Genomic DNA, 26,108 nt, shown 5'->3' on the forward strand with positions numbered 1-26,108 from the left:
TCCAAATCATTTAAATTTCACTGATATATTGCACGTAATGAGCAAGTTAATAAAAAAACTGAGAGAATAACACAAAACATTTGAAAGTACACGAAGCCTCGGTAACAAGCGGGACGCAAATGTTGCAGTGATATTATTCCATTTTCACCCAATAATTTAAAAACCTTTTTATACAAACAAAGTATATCTGATGAAGAAACGTTCATTACCACATTACTAAACTTATATTAAATAAGATTCTCGGTTTTTTAATAGAAACTATCAATACCTATTTAAAGGCTTTTATTTAAAACAAATATATGTGCGATAACAAAACACAATAAAATTTTACCCATTAATACATTTATAATTGGACAGTGTTATGGAATAAGCGATCAAGCGACAGTTAGTTGAAATCGAGAAAATGAGCTAGAAAGATTTGAAATTTGAATCAGTTGTTGTAAGTTCATTTATAAAGTAAAAAAGTTAATTTTGACATTGAACCTATAAAAGTGTTCATAATTTAAATAGATAAAAAAAATAACACCATACCTATTCAAGTTTCGAAGTTATTAACGTTTTTCCGCTTGATTCTTTATTGAACTAATACTGGGATGAGGTTAATTTATTTCGTCGTAGCGTACTATGAGACATATTTTGTCGCTTGATTCTTTAATTCAAATTGTTAGAGGTAAAGTGAATACTGGAATAAAATAAAATTTCATATATTTGAGTAAATAGTGCTATTGTAAATAAATCAACAGCAATGTTTTCCTCCACAATGATTAGGACTAATCCGTCTAACAATTTAGTTTTGTTCTCCAATCAACTTTTTTTAATAAATGTCAAAAAAATCAGCATATATGGCAAAATTGGCATTGTAACTAATAATAATTCATTAGTACTAGCCAGGATTACACACATAAGATATTATGATATAACAAAACCTCTTGATACTTAGTTCTCATTAAGCGAAATATCCTGCAATTTCAAATATGTAACAACGAATTAAACGACACTATTAGGGCGGTTAAATCGATATTGCGTTTATAAATCATCAAAACTTTAAACCAAAACGAATTAATAACATTTTTATGGCTCGATTTTGCGATTTAGAATATACGCTTATTATAATTTGTAAAAGTAAATTTTGCGTTCAATTCGTTTTTACGTAACGACTTAGTACACAGGACCATACAAATTTTAACGTGTCGCTTGATTCTACCCCTTAAAATAAGGCTGTAAGCATGATTTTTCAACAAAGAAATAGTCAATACTATAGATTATCACATTTATATCCGAACTGCATTCATAACTTGTTTTTCGGATTTTGGCGCTTAGTTCGCTATTCCATAACACCGTCCAATTTTAGTATGGCAATATTTAGCATGCAATTATTACACTGTAATATCAATCTTATTTGTTTCACTCGAAGCTTTAAATTCAAATGAACAAGTGCGAGCCATCGAATGTTGTGCGCTTGCCTGTCTATGTGTTCCCAAATGGCGGTCACCCTTCTCTGTCATCTCAATCCTGCTATGAGTAGAGTAAAAGAGATAGTTGCGCCCAAATTACGTACATAGGAGTTCGCGATAGGCAATCACTCACACGCGCGGACTTTGTGAATGTGTATGTGCGTGTTTTCAAATATAAACCTTATAACGCATTGTTTACGGTTTGTATTCAAATGAATAACTCGATAAGAAGCCGAGTTGCTTTGGAGTTTAGTTGAGCGGGCTGTTTTTATCAGCGTGTGCGTGATTTTTGTATCTGTGTGGAGTGACCATGAATGAATATGAAAGCTTAGGCATAAGTGGCTTCACTTCGCGTTCGCGCGCCCGATAATTTTAGGTACATATTTGAATTTAAGCAAATGGTGTTATTATTTGTGAGGCAATACGTAATGTTTTAATTATAACTATTATAAGTATGTCGGAGCCGGTGGCTCTACGAAAGCATCAGGGGCCTGGCACCAGCTCCATGGTGGGCGGAAACGGTGGGCATATCACGCACACAAGTCCAATAAATGTTTATGCAATAAATTATGTAACTGGTAACGAATATTACTAAATCACAACGACAGTTAATTAAGTTCCAAATCACAAAGAAATCACACCAAGTCAATCAAAGCTTTAACATCACCAAGTTATCAGAAACGGAAACGAATCCGTGGGTCAAGTGGTACAAGTCGGTACTTAAAGCGCACACGTAATCTCACGGCACGGTTCTGGGATAGCGCGCGGTCGCGCGTCTATATTCAACCATGTCCCAAATCTTAATGCCCTCTTGGCTCCTCAAGGAATGCTTATAATAAACAACTAATTTCATTACGTACCACATCGGACCCACGGCTACGTTCGGCGGTGTTTATAATATCCGCCCCGTCTCAAAGAACAAAGATATCACTGTGACAATTCCGCTAATGCTGTTAATGTAAACATTGGACCAGGAATGTGGCCCACCTTCACGGGCCTCAGCCACTATAGGGTTACAGGTGCCTTGCGCCGACACGGCGATCCTGACTGTCACACGTCCCAGTGTGCCCAATAAAATCGCAGGCTTTCAAAAGAAGTACAATTTTAATCACTCAATCTGCTCGGCTATCCTGCCATCAAGTCACACTATGACAGAAAGTTAAGTTCCCATGCAAAATCCATGCCACAACTTATAATCAAGTTGTCAATAGTATCAAAACCAATATTCACATAAAACACAGATCAGAAACAGCCCAAAATCGAATTTCACAAATTCGACCCAAATCAATTGTCTCAACATCAGTTCATCACGCATATGTGATACTAGCTTTTACCCGCGGCTTCGCCCGCGTAATAAAAGTATTCTTATTGAAACGTTTACAAAAAATAAGATTTTCATTTGGATCCGTAGGTTTCTTTGTAGGTACATCTGTCCGCGATTACTTCGATTAAGGTAAAGCGGGGCAATTTTCGACTGGGGGGCCATTGCAACTGATCTATTTGCTGTACGGTCAGCCAAGAAAGTGGTTTACCACTTTTCGACTCTATTGATCGAAAAGTAATAAAAAACCACTTTTTTGGCTGATTGTACCTTACACATATTACTATTGTTTTAAAAGAAATTCTTGCAATGATTGTAGAATTGTTACACAGCGACCACAGCGTAGGTAGTAGGTACGAATATGTTTGTATTTTACCTATATAAATATTTATACTGGGGAAACTTCATACAACCCACATAGCCAGTATCTCGACGCTATGGTCGGTAGGGTAAAAAGTACTTCCTTGCATTATCGCTTACAATTTTTTCCATTTCGCTTATACTTATTGCAAACGTAAACATATAAAAGGCAAGCAAACAACGATCTTCTTACAGCACATTGAATGTAATAGTTATTACGGATGCAGGATACTCGCCGATGCCTACTTACTAATCCCTTCGTCCTGAGCCACCTGCATTTTACACTGCCTAGATATCGATTGCTGACCGATTAGTCCGACCCCAATCCCTATTCATATCCCCGTCCCTATCCCTATCCTTATCTATACCTATCCCTATCCCTATTCTTATCCTTTCCCTATCCCTATCCCTATCCCTGTCCCTGTCCCTGTCCCTGTCCCTGTCCCTGTCCCTGTCCCTGTCCCTGTCCCTGTCCCTGTCCCTGTCCCTGTCCCTGTCCCTGTCCCTGTCCCTGTCCCTGTCCCTGTCCCTGTCCTGTCCCTGTCCCTGTCCCTGTCCCTGTCCCTGTCCCTGTCCCTGTCCCTGTCCCTGTCCCTGTCCCCCTGTCCCTGTCCCTGTCCCTGTCCCTGTCCCTGTCCCTGTCCCTGTCCCTGTCCCTGTCCCTGTCCCTGTCCCTGTCCCTGTCCCTGTCCCTGTCCCTGTCCCTGTCCCTGTCCCTGTCCCTGTCCCTGTCCCTGTCCCTGTCCCTGTCCCTGTCCCTGTCCCTGTCCCTGTCCCTGTCCCTGTCCCTGTCCCTGTCCCTGTCCCTGTCCCTGTCCCTGTCCCTGTCCCTGTCCCTGTCCCTGTCCCTGTCCCTGTCCCTGTCCCTGTCCCTGTCCCTGTCCCTGTCCCTGTCCCTGTCCCTGTCCCTGTCCCTGTCCCTGTCCCTGTCCCTGTCCCTGTCCCTGTCCTGTCCCTGTCCCTGTCCCTGTCCCTGTCCCTGTCCCTGTCCCTGTCCCTGTCCCCCTGTCCCTGTCCCTGTCCCTGTCCCTGTCCCTGTCCCTGTCCCTGTCCCTGTCCCTGTCCCTGTCCCTGTCCCTGTCCCTGTCCCTGTCCCTGTCCCTGTCCCTGTCCCTGTCCCTGTCCCTGTCCCTGTCCCTATCCCTATCCCTATCCCTAACCCTAACCCTAACCCTATCCCGTTCCTGTCCCTGTACCTGTCCCTGTCCCTGTCAAATTATCATGCTAGGAGGTGAACTTTGAAAAATCCTTTCTTAGTGGTCCTCTAAGGAACTTCCGTGTCAATTTGAAATCTCTTGAACCTTCTCTTGAATTTAATTCTGTAAAGATAAAAACTAAACCTTTAATAATTTATTATTAGAAATAAATACATACTACAAATTATACTATTAAAATTATACTAAAACTAAAACTAAACCTATCTAAAAAATATAAACACCTAAAAGTCTAAACCCTGGCTTCTCGGCAAAGTGCTCTTCACGCAGGCAGCATTCCCGCGCTGTATTGCAATTGCAATTCTTTGCGCGAGAAAGCTGCCGGCGCGAGGGTCACCTGTTGCTTCCCTTAACCGCTTCCCCAACTCCCTGAGAAGCCCACGCGCTCCTTTACCCCACGGTCCTAGTGTCTCGACGCCAAATGCTACGAACTCATAGTTGGCGCCGAGGCAGCTATATTTGTTGGCCTTAAACCGCTCCCGTGCGTCAGCCGCCGCTCCGTCCTTTTTGCTGGTCAGTTGGATGTAGGACGCTGCCAACGTGTCGGCGCAGGTAGCATCCCATACCAGCGCGCGGCCCTTTCTCCAAGGGATTAACGACATCCCGTCCGGGCGCTTGCCATCGTCCCGTGCGATCTGGGGCTCCAGAGCTGCAGGGACGTTAGCGCGGCATGGCGAGAAAGGCGGCCTGCGCCCGAGGAGCAGGAAAGGCCGTGGTGGCCCAGCCGGTCTACTGGGGCCCCACAAGAAGACTAAACCTATATTTATGGCTATTTTGGATATTTTAACCCCATTGCACAACAACAGGGGAGAAAATTTCTTTTCCACCTCATTAGATTTTAAAATCGTTGTATTTATCGTGTTCAGCGACCCGATAAACCATAAAAACGATACCCATATTGTGTTTTTGACTTTACCCCCTTTTGCACCCCTTTAGGGGTCAAATTTTCAAAAAACCTGAAACACGTGTTTAGTCATATGTCTTTAGGAATCCTCCTATGAAGTTTCGAATAAAATAGTCAAACTAATCTTGTTTCCCCATACAAACTTTGAACTCGCATTTCACCCTTTTAAGAGGAGAATTTTGAAAAATTCTTTCTTAGTGCTCCTCTACGCCATATAAGGAACCTATGTGCCAAATTTGAAATCTCTAGGACCAGCGGTTTCGGCTGTGTGTTGATATATTATGTCAGTTAGTCAGTCAGCCAGTTTCTTCTTTTATATATTTGTTGACATTTAAACCCCATTGCACTACAACAGGGGAGAAGGTATTTCACTTCCGCTTCGTTAGATTTTAAAAACGTTATATTTATCGTGATCAGCGACCCAATAAACCGTAAAAATGATACCCATATTAGTTTTTTGACTTTATCACCCCCTTTTCACCCTTTTAGGGGTTAAATTTTCAAAAAACCTGAAACACGTATTCAGTCATATGTCTTAAGGAATCTTCCTGTGAAGTTTCGAATAAAATAGTCAAACTTATCTTGTTTCCCCATACAAACTTTGAACCCCCATTTGACCCCCTTAGGAGGTGAATTTTGGAAAATCCTTTCTTAGTGCTCCTCTACACTATATAAGGAACCAACGTGCCAAATTTGAAATCTCTAGGACCAGCGGTTTAGGCTGTGCGTTGATATGTCAGTCAGTCAGCTTCTTCTTTTATATATTTAGATTAATGGCCACACGCCAAAACAAACCATAAAGCAACCGTAATCCTCCTGCTTGTCACTACCACCGCGCAGTCTCCGTACCAGCTACACTGGGTTAGGAATATGACCTACGGCTACGGCCAGCAACCAAGGCAGTAGATAACGTTGCAAAACACAATGCCAACCATGTGACATCAAAACTCAGAAACTCGGCATCCATGTGTATCGTCACACCTCGCCGACACGGGCTGATCCTGACTGTTCACTAATTTCATCAACAGATGATCATTAACCATATTTCATGAGAACGTAACAATCTGACATCGTAGCGCCACATCGCACGCACCTATTAGTGCATATTTTGTTGTTATCAATGCACAAAAATCAATTTGTGTCGAAGAATCGAAGAAATCAACAAGTAGTATCAATTTGTATCGAAGGAAATTAATAAGGTATCTTAAATTGACTTTAAAACTTCAAATAGACTTAAGTTGATTTCCTTTGTGATTTCGTAAATGCATTCAATATCAATTCACAGCGTAGATTTCCTCACAATAATTGTGTACCTCACAATAACAATTATTGTTATACTCACAAATAACTATCTACGCTTCTTCATAATTTTTTTTACACTGCTACTTAAATAGCCTTCATACTGCTGTTCAAGTGCTATTCATCCACACATTTTTTTTTTTTTTTTAACTTTTAGCATGACTAGGTTATCATAATCACCAAATGTATGCCACGATGATCAGTAGTATTTTTCAATATGCTATAGTGTTTAATGTAGAAACTAACTAACATAGCTCTTAAATTTTTATTTTTATTTTTTGTACTAACATCTTATGGATCAATGATGGATCTGAAATAAACGAATTTTATTTTTATTATTATAAACAATTCACTGGGATTATTATTTTACAAAAATAACCTTAATTACTGTATTAAAAGAGCTCAACACCATACCCCATTTCTCTTCATTGCTTCCTTGCTCTTCATTGCTATCTTGAATAGAATTCTTAATTTTGAGCATTATGCGCTCAAGCATACTATGCCAGTGCTATATTATACCATATATACGGGGAAAATTTGTCTTCGTGACTCAATTTAAGTTTATTTGCTAGCCATCGGCCATAAACTAATATTGTGATAGTAAAGCTTCTAGTCTCACATGACCAATATTCAAGTAATACCTAAGTAGTAGGTAATAACATTCTTTTTTTTTGTCATCGAACACACACGATGTCACAACGAAGCTTATCCGGACTAAATTTTCTTCTTCAAGTTCAATTTAAATATATCTTCCAATTAATAATACATTATCATTGTTTATTTAGGAAACGGCAAAAACTTATTATGTCCAAGAATCATGTTTAGGTAGTACTTTATTGCTTCAGCCAAAATGTGAAGTAATCGAATGTGCTTTATCAAAAAAAATAACTAAATGAACTGAAATGAAATAGTCAACACTGTCAACAGTGTATCTAATTCATTTTTGATAAGAAACATAAGATTTCGAAGTATATTTTAGAAGATATGTACTGTACAAGTACAGTACTGTAACTTATTTTTTTATTTATTTTTTAGATTATGAATGTTCAGTTCAGGGTCTCCTAATTAATTGTTAAAAATCTCTGGCTCTTGTATTTTGCTTCAACAGAAATACTAACAGGACCCATTCGTGTACCGTTTCTATAAACAATAACATAAGTGCTCGATTATACTTTACTTGTACAGAAGCCTCATCAGCTACGAACTCTTACAACAACAACAACATTTGTAACTCGTGATAGTCGTGATGTAAAATGTCGGCATTGTAAGAAAAGCTGTAAATAACTGGCTTTTCTTATTTCATCATATTTTCTTCCTGTGGTTGTGGTCTAAAACGACGTATTTTGTTGCTTTTACAAAAACAACCATCACACTATAAAGTTACTGATCCAACCAGTACAGTAGCAATATTCTCCAGCAACATAAATGTCTAAAGGACAAGGGCTTGCTAAACCCAACAGACGTTATTTGATGACGCCATTAGAATAAATAGCTCTTTGTTCGTTAACAGATAGGTACATTATAATTTTGTCATTTTTTTTTAACTCTCCAGAAACGCATCACTGTACCTTAATATTGTTGTTTCAAGTTTATTGTCTTCTTTAACAGAACTGACAGTGAAATCAAAAGCTATAACTTTTAGGTAAACCAGGACATGTTATTAGTTTCGTAAACCTTGTTTAAAGTTTCTAAACTTTAAATTATTTATTTAGCAATTAAATAGGCCACAAGGGGCACTTTACAACGTCATACGTCAAAACTGACCACGTCTATAGATAATTCATCAAACATCAACCAGTTCATTCAAATTAGGTCTCATTTCACCAAAAATTGTTTCACTTTTCCCAACATATAATTTGTTCAGCCAACTCTGGCCTACCAGTTATTAAGGCAATAAACCAATCCAACGGATATCTTAAAAACGACGCATTAACCCAACAAAATGATTAAAGATGCATTGACAAACTATTCATTCTCAAAATTATATTCAGTTTTAATCAAAATTCAAATGCGTATACCTACTACGCTAACGCTCTGCATTCTCTGCTCAATGGTTGTACCTATTTACTCGCAATCTACCCAAGATTGCCACTTTTTTTTTAATGTTACTTGAGATTATCACGCTTGCCATCACACTACAGGCTGGCCGACTCGGTCGCCATCTCATACAGACTGGACAACTCTGTCGCCACCTGAGCCGAGACTAGCCAAGCGACTCTCTCACATATACGACTCACCAACCGGAGTCAAACACAATTAACACAACCAAATCTGGCAACAACGACACCACAAATGCCAATGCCAACACATATCATAAAGAATGCAAGCCTTCTATTTTATGTGGACTATATAATGTCCCTTTCTCTAAAAATTATCGAAACAAAGTTTGTCATTGTCTCCTTAATAAATGAATTAGTTCTTAAATCAAACCTCAGTTGATCCTGTTTCATGGTTTTAATAATTGCCACATCTTTATAAATCAAAAGATAAGAACCCATTTCTTTTCTTTGAGCATTTAGCAAATTGCATGAAACTAACCATAACCAAAATGATCTATCGATGATTCATGAATATCTTGATACTACTTAATTTTTTTTTTTTTAATGAAAATGTTATCAAAGAAGTTCAACTAAATATGTCACGTCACTTGATGACCCGATAATCAAATCAAACAAATTCTCATCACGACAGCACAGTGGGTGCTTCACTGAACATCAGGTACTATCATGTGGTAATGTCTTTTCCACCGAGATGTAGATAACACATTAGACTGCATCATTTTCGCTGTTAATTTATAACCATACAAAAGCTTGATACCTTTAATCAAGTATTCAACGAAAGCAATTATGATTTGGCTCAAGATTTCGCTATCCAGATTACTTGACAAAAAAAAAACACATTTTCTTAATAGTGGTTTCTCACCGGCTAGGCTCTTCTAATTACAACACTAAACAATGTTTAGTTCAAATACAGTAAACTTTAATTACCTCTTATAGTAATTAATACTCAGCATCTCTCTCAGAAATCTTAAAAAAAAAACTTCTCAAAATCAGGTCAACAAAATATCGTTGAAACCATTTAAATGACATGGTCAAGGTTCTGATAAAACATACATTAATCTCTATGGTATCTAAAACAAAAACAAATGAATAATCCGTTCATGTAATAAAATCTCAGTCATAAAACATTATTCCGTAGGTTCGTCGCATAATGTAATCGACATCAAATAATTACGTTCGATGCTATATCGACTTTCTGTTAACATAAGAGTTAACACTTCATATCATATTATCAAAAACATTGAAACTCAACAAAACAACACACAAAAGTGTATAAAGGCTTAATGTCTATTACTTATCTTGTCATCCCAATAGATAAACGATTGCTGTGCAGTCTGGATAAATTCGTACTGCACCACAGTGTCCGCAGTCAAAGTTGCTGCACTCTGCAACCATCGCGCGACTAAATATCGCAGCACTTATTCCGCTTCCGGGAAGTAATCAAACCAATTGCAGGTGTAATATTTCCAACATTTCAACAGGTATTTTTCTTATTTTAGAGAATTCCCATCTTAATAGGTTGCATCTTCCATACGGTAGATCCTCAAATGACGAACAAAACAACCTCCAATCGATTTTCAATCAAATTCCAATACATTGTTGATTTCGGAATTTCCACAACTTTCCAGAATTTTCCTCTTTTACGATCCCACTTCTGATGTCGGAGCCGGTGGCTCTACGAAAGCATCAGGGGCCTGGCACCAGCTCCATGGTGGGCGGAAACGGTGGGCATATCACGCACACAAGTCCAATAAATGTTTATGCAATAAATTATGTAACTGGTAACGAATATTACTAAATCACAACGACAGTTAATTAAGTTCCAAATCACAAAGAAATCACACCAAGTCAATCAAAGCTTTAACATCACCAAGTTATCAGAAACGGAAACGAATCCGTGGGTCAAGTGGTACAAGTCGGTACTTAAAGCGCACACGTAATCTCACGGCACGGTTCTGGGATAGCGCGCGGTCGCGCGTCTATATTCAACCATGTCCCAAATCTTAATGCCCTCTTGGCTCCTCAAGGAATGCTTATAATACCTCTAGTATATTGTATGAGCATCTTACATCTTACGAAAGTCGACTTATATTACTAAATGTTGGTAACAAAATAGGATCAATTAAAATTTGCTGAAGTGGCTATGTACAAAGTTGCCGGGAACTGCTCATCTAGGAAACTGATCCGTTTTAATGGAAGATGAAAACCAGATATTTAACATTGTTTTTTTTTTCAAGTGATGTAACCTATATATTCAAGTATACGTTCCTGATTTTGAAGCAAATTGAGAATTTAACTTCTAGCTGACGTAGCATTGAATGTTGCTTTGTAGTTTATTCATGCATTCGAAACAGAGTATCTCTAATTAAACTTGATGAAAGACGAGATGCATTTTGAATAATTATAAGACTCAAATTTTAATCTTGCATCGAAATACTGTCATTACAATGAATACACGTAGGAATTACTCAGAAGTTTAAATATAGATAAATAAAAATATTAAAGATAGACTTTTTGGAGTAGTCAAATGGGGTGAATAGGGATGCGGGGGTGAATAGAGACGACATTTAAAATGTGATTTATCAGACATTTACTAAATACTGATTTAAACTTTCACGATTATTACACATAATTATTTTTAAAATCGGTACTTAATCGCGTATAACTACATATTAAACTGACCTCCAACGTTTCAAGGACGGCGTTGTCCCCGTGGTCTCGGAGAACACTGGTTTGAAATGACATCAACACTTGAACTGTTTGCGCACTAGGGATGTTACATCCCTAACACTGTGTAACATCCCTAGTGCGCAAACAGTTCAAGTTGATAATCAAAACCAAGTGCGGGTAGTTCGAAAAACTCGCGCGGCTGTCAGAAGGTGTTGATGTCATTTCAAGCCCGTCTTCTCCGAGACCACGGGGACAACGCCGTCCTTGAAACGTTGGAGGTCAGTTTAATATGTAGTTATACGCGATTAAGTCCCGATTTTAAAAATAATTACATTTACTAAATGTCTAGTTACACAAAGTGTATCAAAACAATTGAATGATACAAATTCTGTATTATGTTTTTTTAAGAAATGAGAGGGCAAATCACATGTTAACCCTCGTCCCTATTCACCCCATTTGACTACTACTTACCAATATGCTCATTTGTTACTTAGGTAAGACAAGATTATACTCAAACTCAAAATTGGCTAACATTTTCATAATACTAATTTTGTACTCGTTCTAACCAAGACCGTATTTTTCACTTATTTTGAATGAAGATGAGTATGTTTGAAACTTTCTGTTATTCTATAGGTGCAAAAAATGTGCTAGTCATTTTTCACATATTTTCTCTTAACATCTTACTGTACTTATTCAGTCAACCAGCAACCAACCGTATTGTTAACTGTTAAAGTATAAAGTTATTTATTTTTGAAATAAGTTTTTAGGACTTTTCGTTGAGAAATACGATAGCAATTCATTTTCAACTTCGTTAAAAGTTTAGCGTTTTTTCACCAAATTATAACTGTTGGCTTGTTGATTAATGGGTTTCGTGCGAAAAATACATTACTTGCAAGAACGTCAAGGGTTTAGTTTAATAAGAATTTAGGCAACAATTAATATAACTTCGTAGTAGTTTACTACTTAGTCGTAATTACATTTTTGACAGTTGATAATGATAAGACAAGACGAGTGAGATGATTTCGCCGTTTTTATGAGGATTTAAGTATTAAAATTGTTACCATCAGGAGATGGTAACCTGTTTGTGCTTTGATCACGTTTTTTTGATAAAAATTGGTAGTCGATGCTGAGCAAGATCCACTAGATCAATATCTCTAGACTTGTATGAAACCTTCCTTTTTTGTTACCAGATTTCTGTACATTTTCGGTAACAAAAAAAGAAAGTTTCATACAATCCTTGTACATTTTGGGAAACCTAGTGCGCAAAATGTCAAATCCAATTTTTATCAACATGGGTTGTTCAAATGTAAAACAACTTGTAGATACAACCTGTCTTGAGTTTTAAGTGTCGCGCGATCAATATCTCTAGACTTGATGCCACCTGGTTTAATCAACGGTCAGGGTTCTGTTTAGGAGTCATATTATTTCTAGTACTAGCAGATCTGTAAAAAATAAGAAAACATGGAAAAACCTAACCACAAAATTAAAATTTTGAAAAAACCCCCGACCGCACATAGGATTTTCTTGGAAAGAACCTCCCGACTTTCTCAGCTTTCAGACAAAAAAAAAACTAAATCTAAATCAGAAATCAGGTAAAAAAAAACTGAATCTAAATCAGAAATCAGGTAAAAAAAAACTAAATCTAAATCAGAATAAGGTACTCACTTACATTTTTCAGTACTATCAACAGTTTTACATTTTTCGGGCATACAATGTTTTGACTTAAATAAATTTTAACTGATATCGTATATTTTTAAAGGTTTACAAATGTATTTCTTTAGATTATAAAAATTTTATTGTCATGATTTTTAAAAATATTTCCTTCGAGACTTTTTAGTATCATCATGTTTTTATATTTAATCTGTGTAAGTTCGGGAGCTACGATGCCACAGACAGACATACACAGACAGACAGACAAACAGACAGACACGCAGACAGACACGTAAACTTATTCGTTTTTGCGTTTACCAGTACCTTTAACCATACCACCAGCAGGACTTGTATTTCTTTGTGAGAAATAATAGGCTGTCTCACTACAAATATATAATTACTGTTCTAATCGCTCTGACCAACTAATCCATGTACAATACAAATACTCTTTATTGCACACCTCAATACACGAAACAACATAGCAAGTATAAACAACAACTTAAGAGGTAAAACAAGAGGCGGAGGTGTATTGTGCTTCCTAATTTTATCACATATCTACGTGGATCAAACATCTCTCACTCTCACACTGACATAGTTGCTAAGCGTGACGGATACTTTATCCACATAGGTAAGTGATAAAATTGGAAGCATAATAAATAGGTACGCCGGCAGAGCGATAGAACCGGTGTTCTAATATATTCGTGCAAAAGGAGCCCTTATAGTGTGCTTGTGCCCGTCTGTCTGTCACATTACTAAATATCTCGTTTTCATTGTTCCTCTATTAACAATAAATCTAAGTATACCTAAATAAAATTTATTAGGGTCAAATAAGAATACATGTACAAACATTACACTTCCAACCTTAAAATAAAACAGTACTTAAAGAATTTTCGCATGGGAGTAGTGACTCCCATGCGAAAATTCATCCGCAACGCAGGCTTCGTCAGGTGGCCACAAATCAACAACATGCTTCGTCAAACAAACCAATGATGATATCCGCAACAGGCTTCGTCATATATAAAGTAATAACTTTAAGCTAAATTAAACCGTCCCGAATCGTACCTGGTTCAAATGTCCCCATCACACCGGCAGCGTTACCACGCTGAACAGCCAATGAGATCTGTTGGACCAGGTACGATCCGGACCGAGGGTCACATCTCTTGTCCCTTAGCCGCCGGCCCAAATCCCATATAAACTCCTTCGTCTCCAGCGCCCAAAGTCCTGCAGTTTCGACTGCGACTCTAAATATTGCTTGCAGACGTTTCTACTTCATAAAAAAATCAAACTTATAAAATTCTTTTCCAGCAACGGAGCAGCAGCTGAAGCACCAGTAAAGTCTGAGAGTCTCGCTCGCGCCGGCACCTCACTGGAAGACCAGGCTCAGCAGCTCATCATGGACAAACTGTGGAACTTCGCCACCACGCGGTCCCTCCGGTACAGGCTGCTGGAGAATGCTGACCTCGTCGTGTCTGGGGCTCAAGAGAAGGACGGCAGCTTTGGAGTCGGTAAGCACATTAGACACTAACCTTGAAGAGACAATGCTTTTAGCAGCAATGAAGGTTCTTCTATATAAAACCGCTCTAAAGGGCTCACATTTGGTTATTCTTTGGGAGTTCCCTGGAAGGTCAGGCTTAGCAACTCATCATGGACCAACTGTGGAACTTTGCCAACACGCGGTCCCTATGGTACAGGCTGCTGGAGAATGCTGACCTTGTCGCGTCTGGGGCTCAAGAGAAAGACGGCCTTTGGAGTCGCTAAGCTCATTCCACAATAATCCTGAATGATGCAAACTTTACAGAAGACCACACCCTTATGGCTGAAATTACTCTCAACAGATGGCTTGGTAAGTTAGGTGAAGCGCCTTTAGTATAAGCAATTTAGCAGAGCTACAAAATATAGAACCTGACATGGTAAACAAGCAGATCATTCCTCACCTCCTCTCACCAGAGGCGGAAGGACCGGCATCAACCGAGCGCTCCTATATTGTCCCTCGAAGTAGGATAGGATTAGTCTGCGTGGATCGTGTTCGGAACTTCCCTGGAAGACCAGTTGAATTAGTTCATCACGGACAAACTGTGGATTTTTGCCACCACGAGGGACCTCCGGTACAGGTTGCTGGAGAATGCTGACCTCGTGGTGTATGGGGCTCAGGAGACGGTTTTGGAGTCGGTAAGCTCATTCAAAACTAACCTTGAAAAGACAATGTAAAAAACAGGAATGAAAGTTTTTCAAAATATACTGGCCTTAGCTTCTATTTCAGACGAATTGTGGTGCAATGTCTGAGAGACATCGCTTTTAGTGGCTAAACAGATCTATGCGAGAGTAACATACCTACTTTGCCACATAGCTGACAAGGGAAACTTGCAACCGATTGCGACGTTTCGCTATGGTGTATTCTTTCCCTTTTGTCAGCAAACCACTCTAAAAGGCCCTTTTGTTCCTTATCCCTAATGGAGTATCTTCAATAGTTTTAATGAAGTTAAACAATTAACAGAGGAAACAAAATTCTTGATTGAAGTTCCTCCACGATTTCCCTTTCAAAATCGTAAGAAGCTAACGGCCAAGCTACAGTCTTTAGCCCATCGGCGGAAAGTCGCTAGTCTGTCAGTGTTTTACAGGTTGCACTTCGGGGAGTGTGCTCAAGAGCTACACGAGCTTATTCCACCGTCCCCATTCTACCATCGGACTCTTAGACGCACGGCCGGTCTCCATCCTTACTTGGTGGATATTCCACGAATCCGCACGAAGCGCTTTGCTTCTTCTTTTCTTATGCGCACTGCCAAGGAGCTCATATAACCCGGCAACCTTCAAATCAAGAGTGAACAGGCATCTTCTGGGCGAGCTCACTCCATCGTAGGCCACGTCTTTGCCTTTGGCTAGTCTGTGGTCAAGAGTAAGCCCATTTATAATAAAAAAAAAAAAGATCCTTCCAAGTTTTCTAATTACATTTATATGAAATAGATTTAGAATCCGTACAATATTTTCTCATTCAAATATTCCCATCTAATTAGTTTCCAATGAATTTAAAATTTGCAAAGTGAAATTACTGAAGCCAATATTTGCTGGTAACCAATTTCGATGGGTGAAACGTGATCCGCATATTTCGGTCTTCACTATCATTAAACTTGGAAATATTTGTACCGTCGAGTTCACAAATATCTTTACAAACCAGCATTCCAAATATATGTAAACACGATCTTATTGTTATGGCTATAGAGACGGGTATTTATATTCTTGGCATGTTGAAAAATATCCGCGAATTTTGTTAGTTTGCGACTGAGTTTTACTTTAACTTATTTAATTTTGTTTCTTGTTTATTGTATTTGTTTCTTCATTATCCATTTCTCACGTCTTTTTTGGTAATTGTGGAGTAAAATGATCGAAGGTTCTTTAATTAAACTAGCATTACAAATATTATTGTACAGTAGACATCAAATATAATTATCGGAGTGCCACCTTGAGACACCCTCGCTGGTACTTAGATCAAGATTCAGATGCAGAACTGAAGGCGGTGATTTTGGACACAGCGCGAATAACCCGACGGGTCATCTCCCTGTCTGCAGTCCTAAGCACCGCCAGCATGATCCTCAACCTTTAAAATAATAAAATTGTGCTAAAATATTGATATTTTATATAATAATATGTTTACGTTGTTGACAATTTCTATTGACAGCGATTTTAACTTACTCTCGTTAACAATATTCCCCCCCAAATTGCACAATTTACTGTTTTGTGGGTGTATTTATATTTTACTTTTGTATTGTAAAACACCGATGCTAAGAAGATAGGAGAATAAAATATATATAAAACTCCCGTGAGACTCAAACATATTTAAAAATATTTTAAGCGGGTTACTCACGTGTTAAGTCGATATAACGTTCGACATGTTTCGATCTATTTCCTAGGATCTTTCTCAATAGTAGCGACCCCGCCTTTACATGTCGAGAGCGCTACGCATTACACGTGACTTAACCCGTGAGCAACCCACTTAAAATATTTTTAAATAAAAAAATATTAAAAAATTACATCTTTTAATTTCAGGAGTAGCCCTCAAAACCCCCAAGGTCTTCGAGAGCGGCCGCAGTCGCAACAAGAACATGGGTCCCTTCCTCGCGGCCGCCGCCATGAAGTTTGGTCTCCTGGGTGCACTGACCTTCAAGGGTCTGACCTTGATGGTCGGGAAGGCCCTCCTGATTTCCAAGATCGCGCTGCTGCTGGCGACCATTATTGGGCTTAAGAAACTGTTCTCTCCTCAGGTGATAAAAAATAACTATATTTGTTCTCGTTAGTGCGTAACATTACCGGGTCCGATATCGGGTTCGATAGATTTTAGACGCCATCTTTGACTATTGCTTTTGATTTCCTTCCATCCTACATCCGATGTCGGATCGGATAGTGTGAAAACGCACTTAGCTTGGTGTATGGAGTATATTTGGCCCAGTGGCAAGCCTGTTACTGTCTTATTTGCATGTAATTATTTTTTTCACCAAACCTTCTACTTCTTAAAGAATGAATTAGAAAGTCGGAATTTATCCACAAGAGTGCAAATTAATTTCGTACAAATTTTATCTTGATATCCTAACGCCGTGGCTTGCGTGGGCGACGGTCGCGCGATGGACGCGCGACGGCGATGCGACGCATACGAAATCAAACCTTATCGATATGGAAGTATGAGACGCGACGGCGACGGTCGCGCGACGGTCGCGCGACCGTCGCCCACGCAAGACACGGCGTAAGCCGGCTGGTGAAATTAAATTTTAAATTATGATTTGAAATGTTGAATCTTCAATGTTGAATGAAGTGTTAGATTTGATATAATTTTATGTGCAATAGTTAGTATATTCCATGTGTTGGTGTGGTAAAAAAATGTCTTTCACTCGATGACAAGTTTGTTTAACCTTAGTGACATACAACCCTCACAACGTTGAATATTCCACTTTTCTAACCATTGCTACGCTTTGATTTCTTATAAGATAAATAACTATGAACTGCCCATAGTGTCCAGCTTAGGGTCACTTGCACCAACAAAAATGGAGGGTTAACCCGATGGCTACCATTTTAATATGGAATTTGACAGTTGACAGCCCATTAACCCTGAGTTAGGTGGTTGGTGCAAGTGGGCTTTACAGTGATATTATACGAACCATTATCATGAGCTACACAGCAATAATATTATGCACATGTATGCCATTTTTCTCTATTCTTGACGGTAGTTTTACTTGCATGATTGTAATTTATTTAATCGTATGGCTATAAACTGGTCGTTTACTAACAAACTATTATCAACTTAAGGACTACAATTTTATATCTAGCTTCTTCACCCAACGGGCTGCGTTCACATCAGGTCTGAGCAAGTCTAGGGAGTGGCCAGTGTATTTCCTCTTTGGGCAGTCATGAATTATGTGTTGTATTGTCTGGGTAGAGGCTCCGCAGTCACATGTCGGAGAGTTTCTCCAGCCACACTTAAACATGTAGTCTCCGCAAGGCCCATGTTCCGTTCTAAGCCTGTTCAACTGGCACCAACCTAGCACCATTGTAATTAAAGTTTGATATACATAACTATTTTTTCAGTACAGATGGTGTTTTTTATACGCACTAGTGCGAAAAGTGGTTCATTATATGACAGGTCGAAACTTCGGAGGGTCATCTGTACTGAAAAACGTCGTACGAGTACTATACACGTGCAAAAAGGAAATTCGTAACTCGTATCGATTTAAAACACTCCCTTCGGTCGTGTTTTAATTTATCGCCACTCGTTTCGAACTTCCTTTTTTACGCACTTGTATCGTAATGTACTATTTTTAACCCCCGACGCAAAAACGACGGGGTGTTATAAGTTTGACGTGTCTGTCTGTCTGTCTGTTTGTCTGTGTGTGTGTCTGTCTGTGGCATCGTAGCTCCCGAACGGATGAACCGATTTCGATTTAGTTTTTTTTTTATTTGAAAGCTGTGTTAGTCGGGAGTGTTCTTAGCCATGTTTCATGAAAATCGGTCCACTAGGTCGCGGTGGGGGTTTTTTTTCAAAATTTTAATGCACTACGACTTTCCTATATTTTTTTTGGATGTAGGGTCGAGGTGTATACTGTATTATCATTTACTGAAAGTTCCTTGTTTGATACGTTATTATGACATTTATTTTTGATGAAAAGCTTTCCATTCAAATATTATAAATGGGAAAGTGTGTGTAGACAAACAAACAGACGTTTGTTTGTCCGTCTTTCACGGCAAAACGGAGCGACGAATTGACGTGATTTTTTAAGTGGAGATAGTTGAAGGAATAGAGAGTGTCATAGGCTACTTTTTGTCTCTTTCTAACGTTAGCGAAGCCGGGGGCAAAAGCTAGTATAATATAAAAGCACCATGTAAATAAAGCACAACATAGTAGTATAAGTTAAATACAACTATACAAAAAAACACATAAAACAGGAAAAAATATCACACACATGACACAGTACATAATTTGTACAAAGGCGAACTTATCCCTTTCACGGATTTCTTTTAGTTAACCTTAGAGCAATTAAGGGAGAATTTTATTGGGGACGGTAGACTTTCCTATGATAAACCTTTACCTATTATTATAATCTACAAAATATTTCAGTTAATACTTTCTTTTTACACCAATTTTTGGTAACCGATCTTGTTATTCCACATATCCTCAACTAGCGTTGAATTGTTTTCTTCTCCTCATGATCTCAATTCAAGAGAAATCATATATTTCACGCATCAATAGACCGCATCAACTTAATAATACTTATTCACGGCATTTATACACGCTGTAACATGACGAAACTGAAAGCTTTTAACTACTTATTTCTGAGGACAAAACGAAGATAAAATGTTAAATATGATGAAGCTCGCCAAAAAAAAAAAATGTTTTTGTGTACCTATTTTTTTTTAGTTTTACTTTTTAAATCGGGGACCCAATTATTTTTTTCGTAATACTTTTTTGCAATGCGTCAATTGTTACTTTTTTTTATCAAACAACGAGGATAGTTAGATAATGTCCACATCATTGTCATCTAAACAGCTTTTTGTTCTGATAAATAAGTAATTGTTATTTTTTAAATGCTTATAACTTTGAAAGAAGGTGAAATCCAGAAAAGTTTACATGATTTTACTCTTCTAAAATGATCAGGAGGGCCATTTTTTTTTTTTTAAGTTGTCCAACTAACTTTTTTTTTGGATTTGGAACTTTTTATGTGATTTCTACTCAGAATCGCGAGTTCTTTCAATCCTAATAGGAGAAAAAAAGTGTCCCAAGGTTTTTTTCCCAATTCATACATTTTTTATGGCGGTAACTTAATGGAAGGTCTGAAAAATGTATGGAAATCTTGGGACATTTTTTTCTCCTATCTGGATCGAAAGACCTCGCGATTCTGAGTATGAATCGCGTAAAAAATACCCATGTTACAAAACAAGTGGGGTGGACAACTTTAAAAACGTCCCAGGAATACGCTGTTAAAATTATTCGCTTTCCTTATTTACACCGTGTATATTATGTAGGTACATGAGTGTGGGTAAATTGTAACTCGAGAAAATCTCTCCACGTACATTGGACGTGCTTGAATATTGGATATCGAAGTAAGTGATATAATCACGTAATTATATTCAATATTGAATATCATTCGTGGGTAGCAGATGTTATATCCGAGATAAGTATTTAATTAGAGTGTCTACCTAAAGGCTTGTACACTCCCTTTTGTTGTGTTAAGTACACAGCAAAAAAGAGTGTACAAGTTCCAAGGAGGGTTCGGGTTGCCGACGACTCAAAGGATACAAATTAGTTCCGTAGATCTGATTCTTGCCACCACCACACACCGCACCCTCGTTGAGCTCTGGCAGCCTTACTCACCGACAGGAACACAACACTAGTGTAGTTCTATTTGGCTGCGGTCTTCTGTAAGGCGGAGGTACTTCCCCGGTTGGGCTCTGCTCTAGATTCGAGTGAGATGATATTCGCTGTGCTGTGCCCTACCACACAAAGCGGAATATCATTCGCTATGCCCTACCTCCTACTAAAGCTACTCAAAAAGGCTCGTATGTATTCTAAATTTATAAAGAAGATACTGACTGACTGACATAACGCACAGCCGAAACCGCTGGTCCCAGAAACTCCAAATTTTGGCACATAGGTTCCTTATAAGGTGTAGAAGAGCATTTTAAGAAAGGATTTTTTGTAAAAACTAGTGCCTACGCCAAATCTTGGGATTAGTTGTCAAAGCGGACCCCAGGCTCCCATGAGCCGTGGCAAATGCCGGGATAACGCATGGAGGATGATGATGACACCCGAAAGGGTGTGAAATCGGGGTCCAAAATTAAACGTTTTAATAAGATTACCTTTTGGTACGCGGGGGAAGCCGCGGGAAGAAGCTAGTATATCTATAAAATTCGTATCATTAAAATGTAATTTTTCATACAATAATACAATACAATACAATACAAATGCACTTTATTGCACAACCTCAGAGATGTACGTAGGAACACACACATTACAATAATTTTTATTACAGAGGTAAACAACAGGCGGCCTTATCGCTAAAGAGCGATCTCTTCCAGGCAACCTTTGGGTAGTGGAAAAATGGTATTCATAACTTTAACTAATTAGGAGGTGCAAAAAAACTAAATTAAAAGTAATTAATAGTAGCTAAAAAGCATATACCTACATAATACATATAATACCTACACATATGTACGTGTAGGTATTACACATACTGCTTACATATTATATACCTACATATACATATACATATAATAATAATTCATTGGTAATACAAGCTTACTTTATGTACGGTCAGCTCCAGGCTAGTACATAAATATATAAGTTTAGTGTATCACTTTTAACTTATTTCAATGTTAACCTTTCGTCTTCTTGGCTCTTCAGGAAGCTGGTATTTTTAGGGTTTTCAAAGGTTGCTTATATCCATGGGCGGCGATTACTGCTTCCCGTTAGACAGTGCGTTTGCTCGTTTTATGCCTATATCATGTCATTAAAAAAATTCTTTCTTATATAAAATAATCTAGTTCTCAAATTCCGTAGGTACGCCGCAGGTCCCTAAAACATAATTTACTTTTACAAGACCGTACCCTGGGGATACCCTGACTCCTTGTTCGACTTCAATGTTATTTGTTCTATTTCAATGAGCAAATAACAGAACCAATTTATTTTATTTACAAAAAAGGTCTTCTATTCAATGATTGGCTTAAAACAACCCCTAATTTATTAATATTTGTTTGAAGTGTAGTTCAGGGTTTAGTCGCAAAATGTATTTCTTTCGGCCCTTTGTTATTTTATTTATAACGCTTATTTTATAAATGAAGTGTACTTTCTTCGACAAAAGTGGCTTTGTACTGCCCAAAGCTGTAATAGACCTTTTTATGCCCACAATATTTTCGATTTATTTTGTTTGATATCGGCACAGTATAATAAAGAGTACTATCGTACAGTATGGCCACTCCCGCTCCCTGCTGAAAGTGCCGCCCACCCCCTCTCGGTAATCTCATAGTTACCGCCTGTCAAAAACGCGAAATTCACTCATACAAGCATAGTACGCGTTCACCTACACGAGCTTAGACTGTGTGCTAGGAACGCGCCTCTTTCATATATTTGATCGCCAGTGTCCGAGGTATGATATCGGCATCATTTAATCTTTGTCAATGTCTCTCTCTCTCTCTCTCTCTCTCTTCTTTGCATCCTGTTACCCTCTGCTGGGGTGTAGGGTTCGAATCATATTTCTCCATTTACTCCGGTCTTGGGCAGTTTGGGTAACCTCCTCCCACCCCATGCCTAGCACCATGATCTCCTACTGAACCGAGCGACGCCAGGTCGATTTAGGGCGGCATGGTTTCCGCTTGCCGGGTATATTCCAGGTGAGAGCCATTTTGGATAGGTGGATATCAGGTTTTCTGAGGATGTGTCCAATCCAATGCCATTTGCGCGTCTGGATTTCTTCGTGTACCGGTGCTTTGTCAATGTATTAGTACCTCACTTGAATTCTCTTCTATTTACTCGTACAATTTTTTTTATTTTTAGTTTTACAGTAAAAAATGGTGTTTCTTTTCCCACTAGTTCGCAAAGTGAATCATTACTTGTTATATCGAGACTTCAAAGGCCATAATTATTTACTGTAAAACGTCTTACGATACACGTGCCAAGGGCAATTCCTGACTCGTGTCTATTTAAAGCACTCCATTCGATGGTATTTTAATTAAATAAAAAGCCACTTGTTTCAAATTTCCTCTTTTCCGCACTTATATCTAATGTTAAATTGGACATTAAAAATATACGTAGGTACAATTTTAGAATCTAGAAGAGTAAATAGTTTGCATAATTTTTAGACCGCTGTTAAGTTTCTGATCCTTGTATTAGGTCTTTCAAACTCTAATAATGATGTTGCCGGATTAAAAGAGGTGCTGTTTCCCCCCACCACTCCCTTTATCATCTACAAAATGTTTTAATTCATCCATCGTATCTCTCCGGCTGTGGAATGAGCTCCCTGTCGATATTCTTGATGAACACCTTAAAATTTATACATTTGGCATGGGTCGGAGAGACACCCCTTGAAACGTGACCGATCAGCTACGTTTGCCACCGACGTGGTATAAAAAAAATCTAGAGCACATTCTTGATGCACCTTAAAATTTTAATTTGGCCGAGAGACTAAACGTCAACGCTCGGACGACGTTATTGTAAGGCCTCGCTTATTGATGGCTTTTAGATGCATTCAACGAAGTGTTGTATCTACAATTTGATTACTTAAGCGCTAACGCTCAAAGGATTCTAATATTTTGAACGTCGGCGCTTAGTCCAATTTTAGCCCCAAAGTAACGTCGATGTAGCCACAAAATTGGCTAAAGGTTGACGGCCAACATTGACCGGGATATAGTACTACTAATATTATATGGGCTCTGCCTGAAATAAACAATTTTTTTTATTTTTTTTTTATAGACCGTGATTACCTTTTTGATTTTTCTCGAGCTCCCGATATTTCGACGCAGCGCGCGTAGATCGCACGCTGTCTATATTCCTAATTTTGACATCCACTCGCCATCTTCAGTTTTCCGTGATCACGTTGCATGTAACTATGTCGAAATATCGGGAGCTTGACAAAAATCAAACAGGTAATCACGGTCTATATCCCGGTCAATATATAAGTCTGATGAAACTAACAGTGAAGCATATAAAACTTTAAATGGTTGACGTTCAAAATAACGTTAAAGTTGGGTCTCTTTCTATGAGTAAAATTTAATAGTTTTAATAGGAAATAAAAGTTCGAACACTTTCCAGGCTATCATCAAAAAGGACTAAATCACGGTGGTGCATAAGACCTGATGGAGACGGAGAACGGAACTTACCTCATCCCTGTTAAAATACCAAAAATAATGAATACACATCGAACAGTAACAGCCGCTATGAAAACAGAAAAAAAAACAACAGAAATATAAGAGACATTTGAAAATTACGCCAGTTGACGCGCGAAGCTTCTGGCCGATATTTATCATGTTTATGATAACGTACCGCATAAGATGGGCGAAGCGTTCAAAAGGTTAAATATTTTAAAAGTAGTTTAACTTTTATATATCAGAATCGAGTAATACGTATTAAAAAAGTTAGTACAGTTAAAAACGAAAACCAAGATGTTATGTTCGATATGTATTTTAAACTCGATATTATATTTAAGTACACAATTATATAAATGTAAATAAATAACACTAATTTGTTAAACTGTACTAACTTGTACAAGAGCTTATTTCGCATTTATGAAACAAACTAGGTATTTGTTCTTATATTAATAATTTATTAATAATGTACTAACAATTATTTATTATATATTGAATTAAATGAATCGATTACTAATTTATGCTTCATTTACACCCAAAACCCGCTAATCCCTAACATACCTACCTGCAGCTTAAATAATTATGCCATAAAACCATAGATTACAAAAATGTTTTTAAACAGATACGCCACTTCAAAATGTGTGTTATCCATTTCTTGCCATCTTTGCTCATGCGACTTAATAAAATGCCTCACTTTGATCACGACATAAACCATATAAGTAAGATACGAGTATAAGAGTTACATGCCACCTAACGCCTATTACAATTAAATATGCATTGTTTCTATTGTCTACTATTTTTTTTAGCTAATCAATGTAATTAAATCAACTAGATTGATACATTGTGAAGTATAATTTTGTACGGTTGGATGCATCGGCATTATTAATCAATTCCATTGCCATCAATGCCAAAATAACGACGCCCGTCCTTGTGTTGACAGGCGTTCGTTGCGCAGCGAGGATTTAATGGTGGCATTGGTGGCAATGGTGGCATCCTTGGCAATGGTGGCATCGGTGGCAACGGTGGCATACTTGGCAATGGTGGCATTGGTGGCAACGGTGGCATACTCGGCAATGGTGGCAATGGGGGTATTGGCAGTGGTCCAGTTGGCACCTTCATAAGAAGAGTGCAATTTGTTATGGGAATTTTCCGTGTAGGCGTCAATGTTGTTCAATGGATAGGTTAACAATACAATATTCACGATTTGTAATATTTGTTGTTGAAATAAAATGTTTTTACAAAATAAACGAAGGCAAGTGAAGTATTTTTTGAAGTGACGTATCTGATCATTATAGGTAGTCTGTGACAGAAGTTTGTACAAATTTTTTGCTGCCACTAATTAATATTGAAATAAGAAATAATATTTCTTACTGACATCTAGGCATGGTTCAGCCGCATTACTAAAATCTCTCGCCGATATTAGAATGTAGGAAGATACAACGTAGGTAGTGATGTGCAAAATGCGGAAACTTTCCAAAAAAACCTTAAATTTCTTGAAAAATTCACGAAACTTTCACGAAAAATAAAGGGAATTTAAATTTATGAAATGGAAAGTTTCCATCCATACAATTGTCCATACAAAGTATGGAAAGTTTCCGAAGTTTTCCTTTGTGAAAATTTCAGAATTTTGGAAACTTTCCGTCGGCACATCAGTAAACGTAGGTATTATGAGGTTTGTTAGACATTTTTGTGTTTAAATACTTTAAATGAAGAAAATACATACATACATACATACAATCACGCCTGTATCCCATAAAGGGGTAGGCAGAACACATGAAACTACTAAAGCTTCAGTGCCACTCTTGGCAAATAAGGGGTTGAAAGAAAACGAAACTGTGA

The 26,108-nt window shown here is 38.1% G+C and overlaps 1 protein-coding gene across 1 annotated transcript in view; it reads left to right on the forward strand.

The window, feature by feature from the left end:
• The window catches only part of LOC125238217, a 55,505-nt gene that overhangs the window by 24,955 nt on the left and 4,442 nt on the right, over window positions 1-26,108 (forward strand). Inside the window, exons 3-4 of the mRNA XM_048145492.1 lie at window positions 14,238-14,437; window positions 16,974-17,188. Coding sequence (XP_048001449.1) covers window positions 14,238-14,437; window positions 16,974-17,188 — 415 coding nt within the window. The remainder of the gene's footprint in view (window positions 1-14,237; window positions 14,438-16,973; window positions 17,189-26,108) is intronic.

The sequence above is a fragment of the Leguminivora glycinivorella genome, chromosome 23, assembly GCF_023078275.1.
Source record: "Leguminivora glycinivorella isolate SPB_JAAS2020 chromosome 23, LegGlyc_1.1, whole genome shotgun sequence".
Lineage (NCBI taxonomy): Eukaryota > Metazoa > Arthropoda > Insecta > Lepidoptera > Tortricidae > Leguminivora > Leguminivora glycinivorella.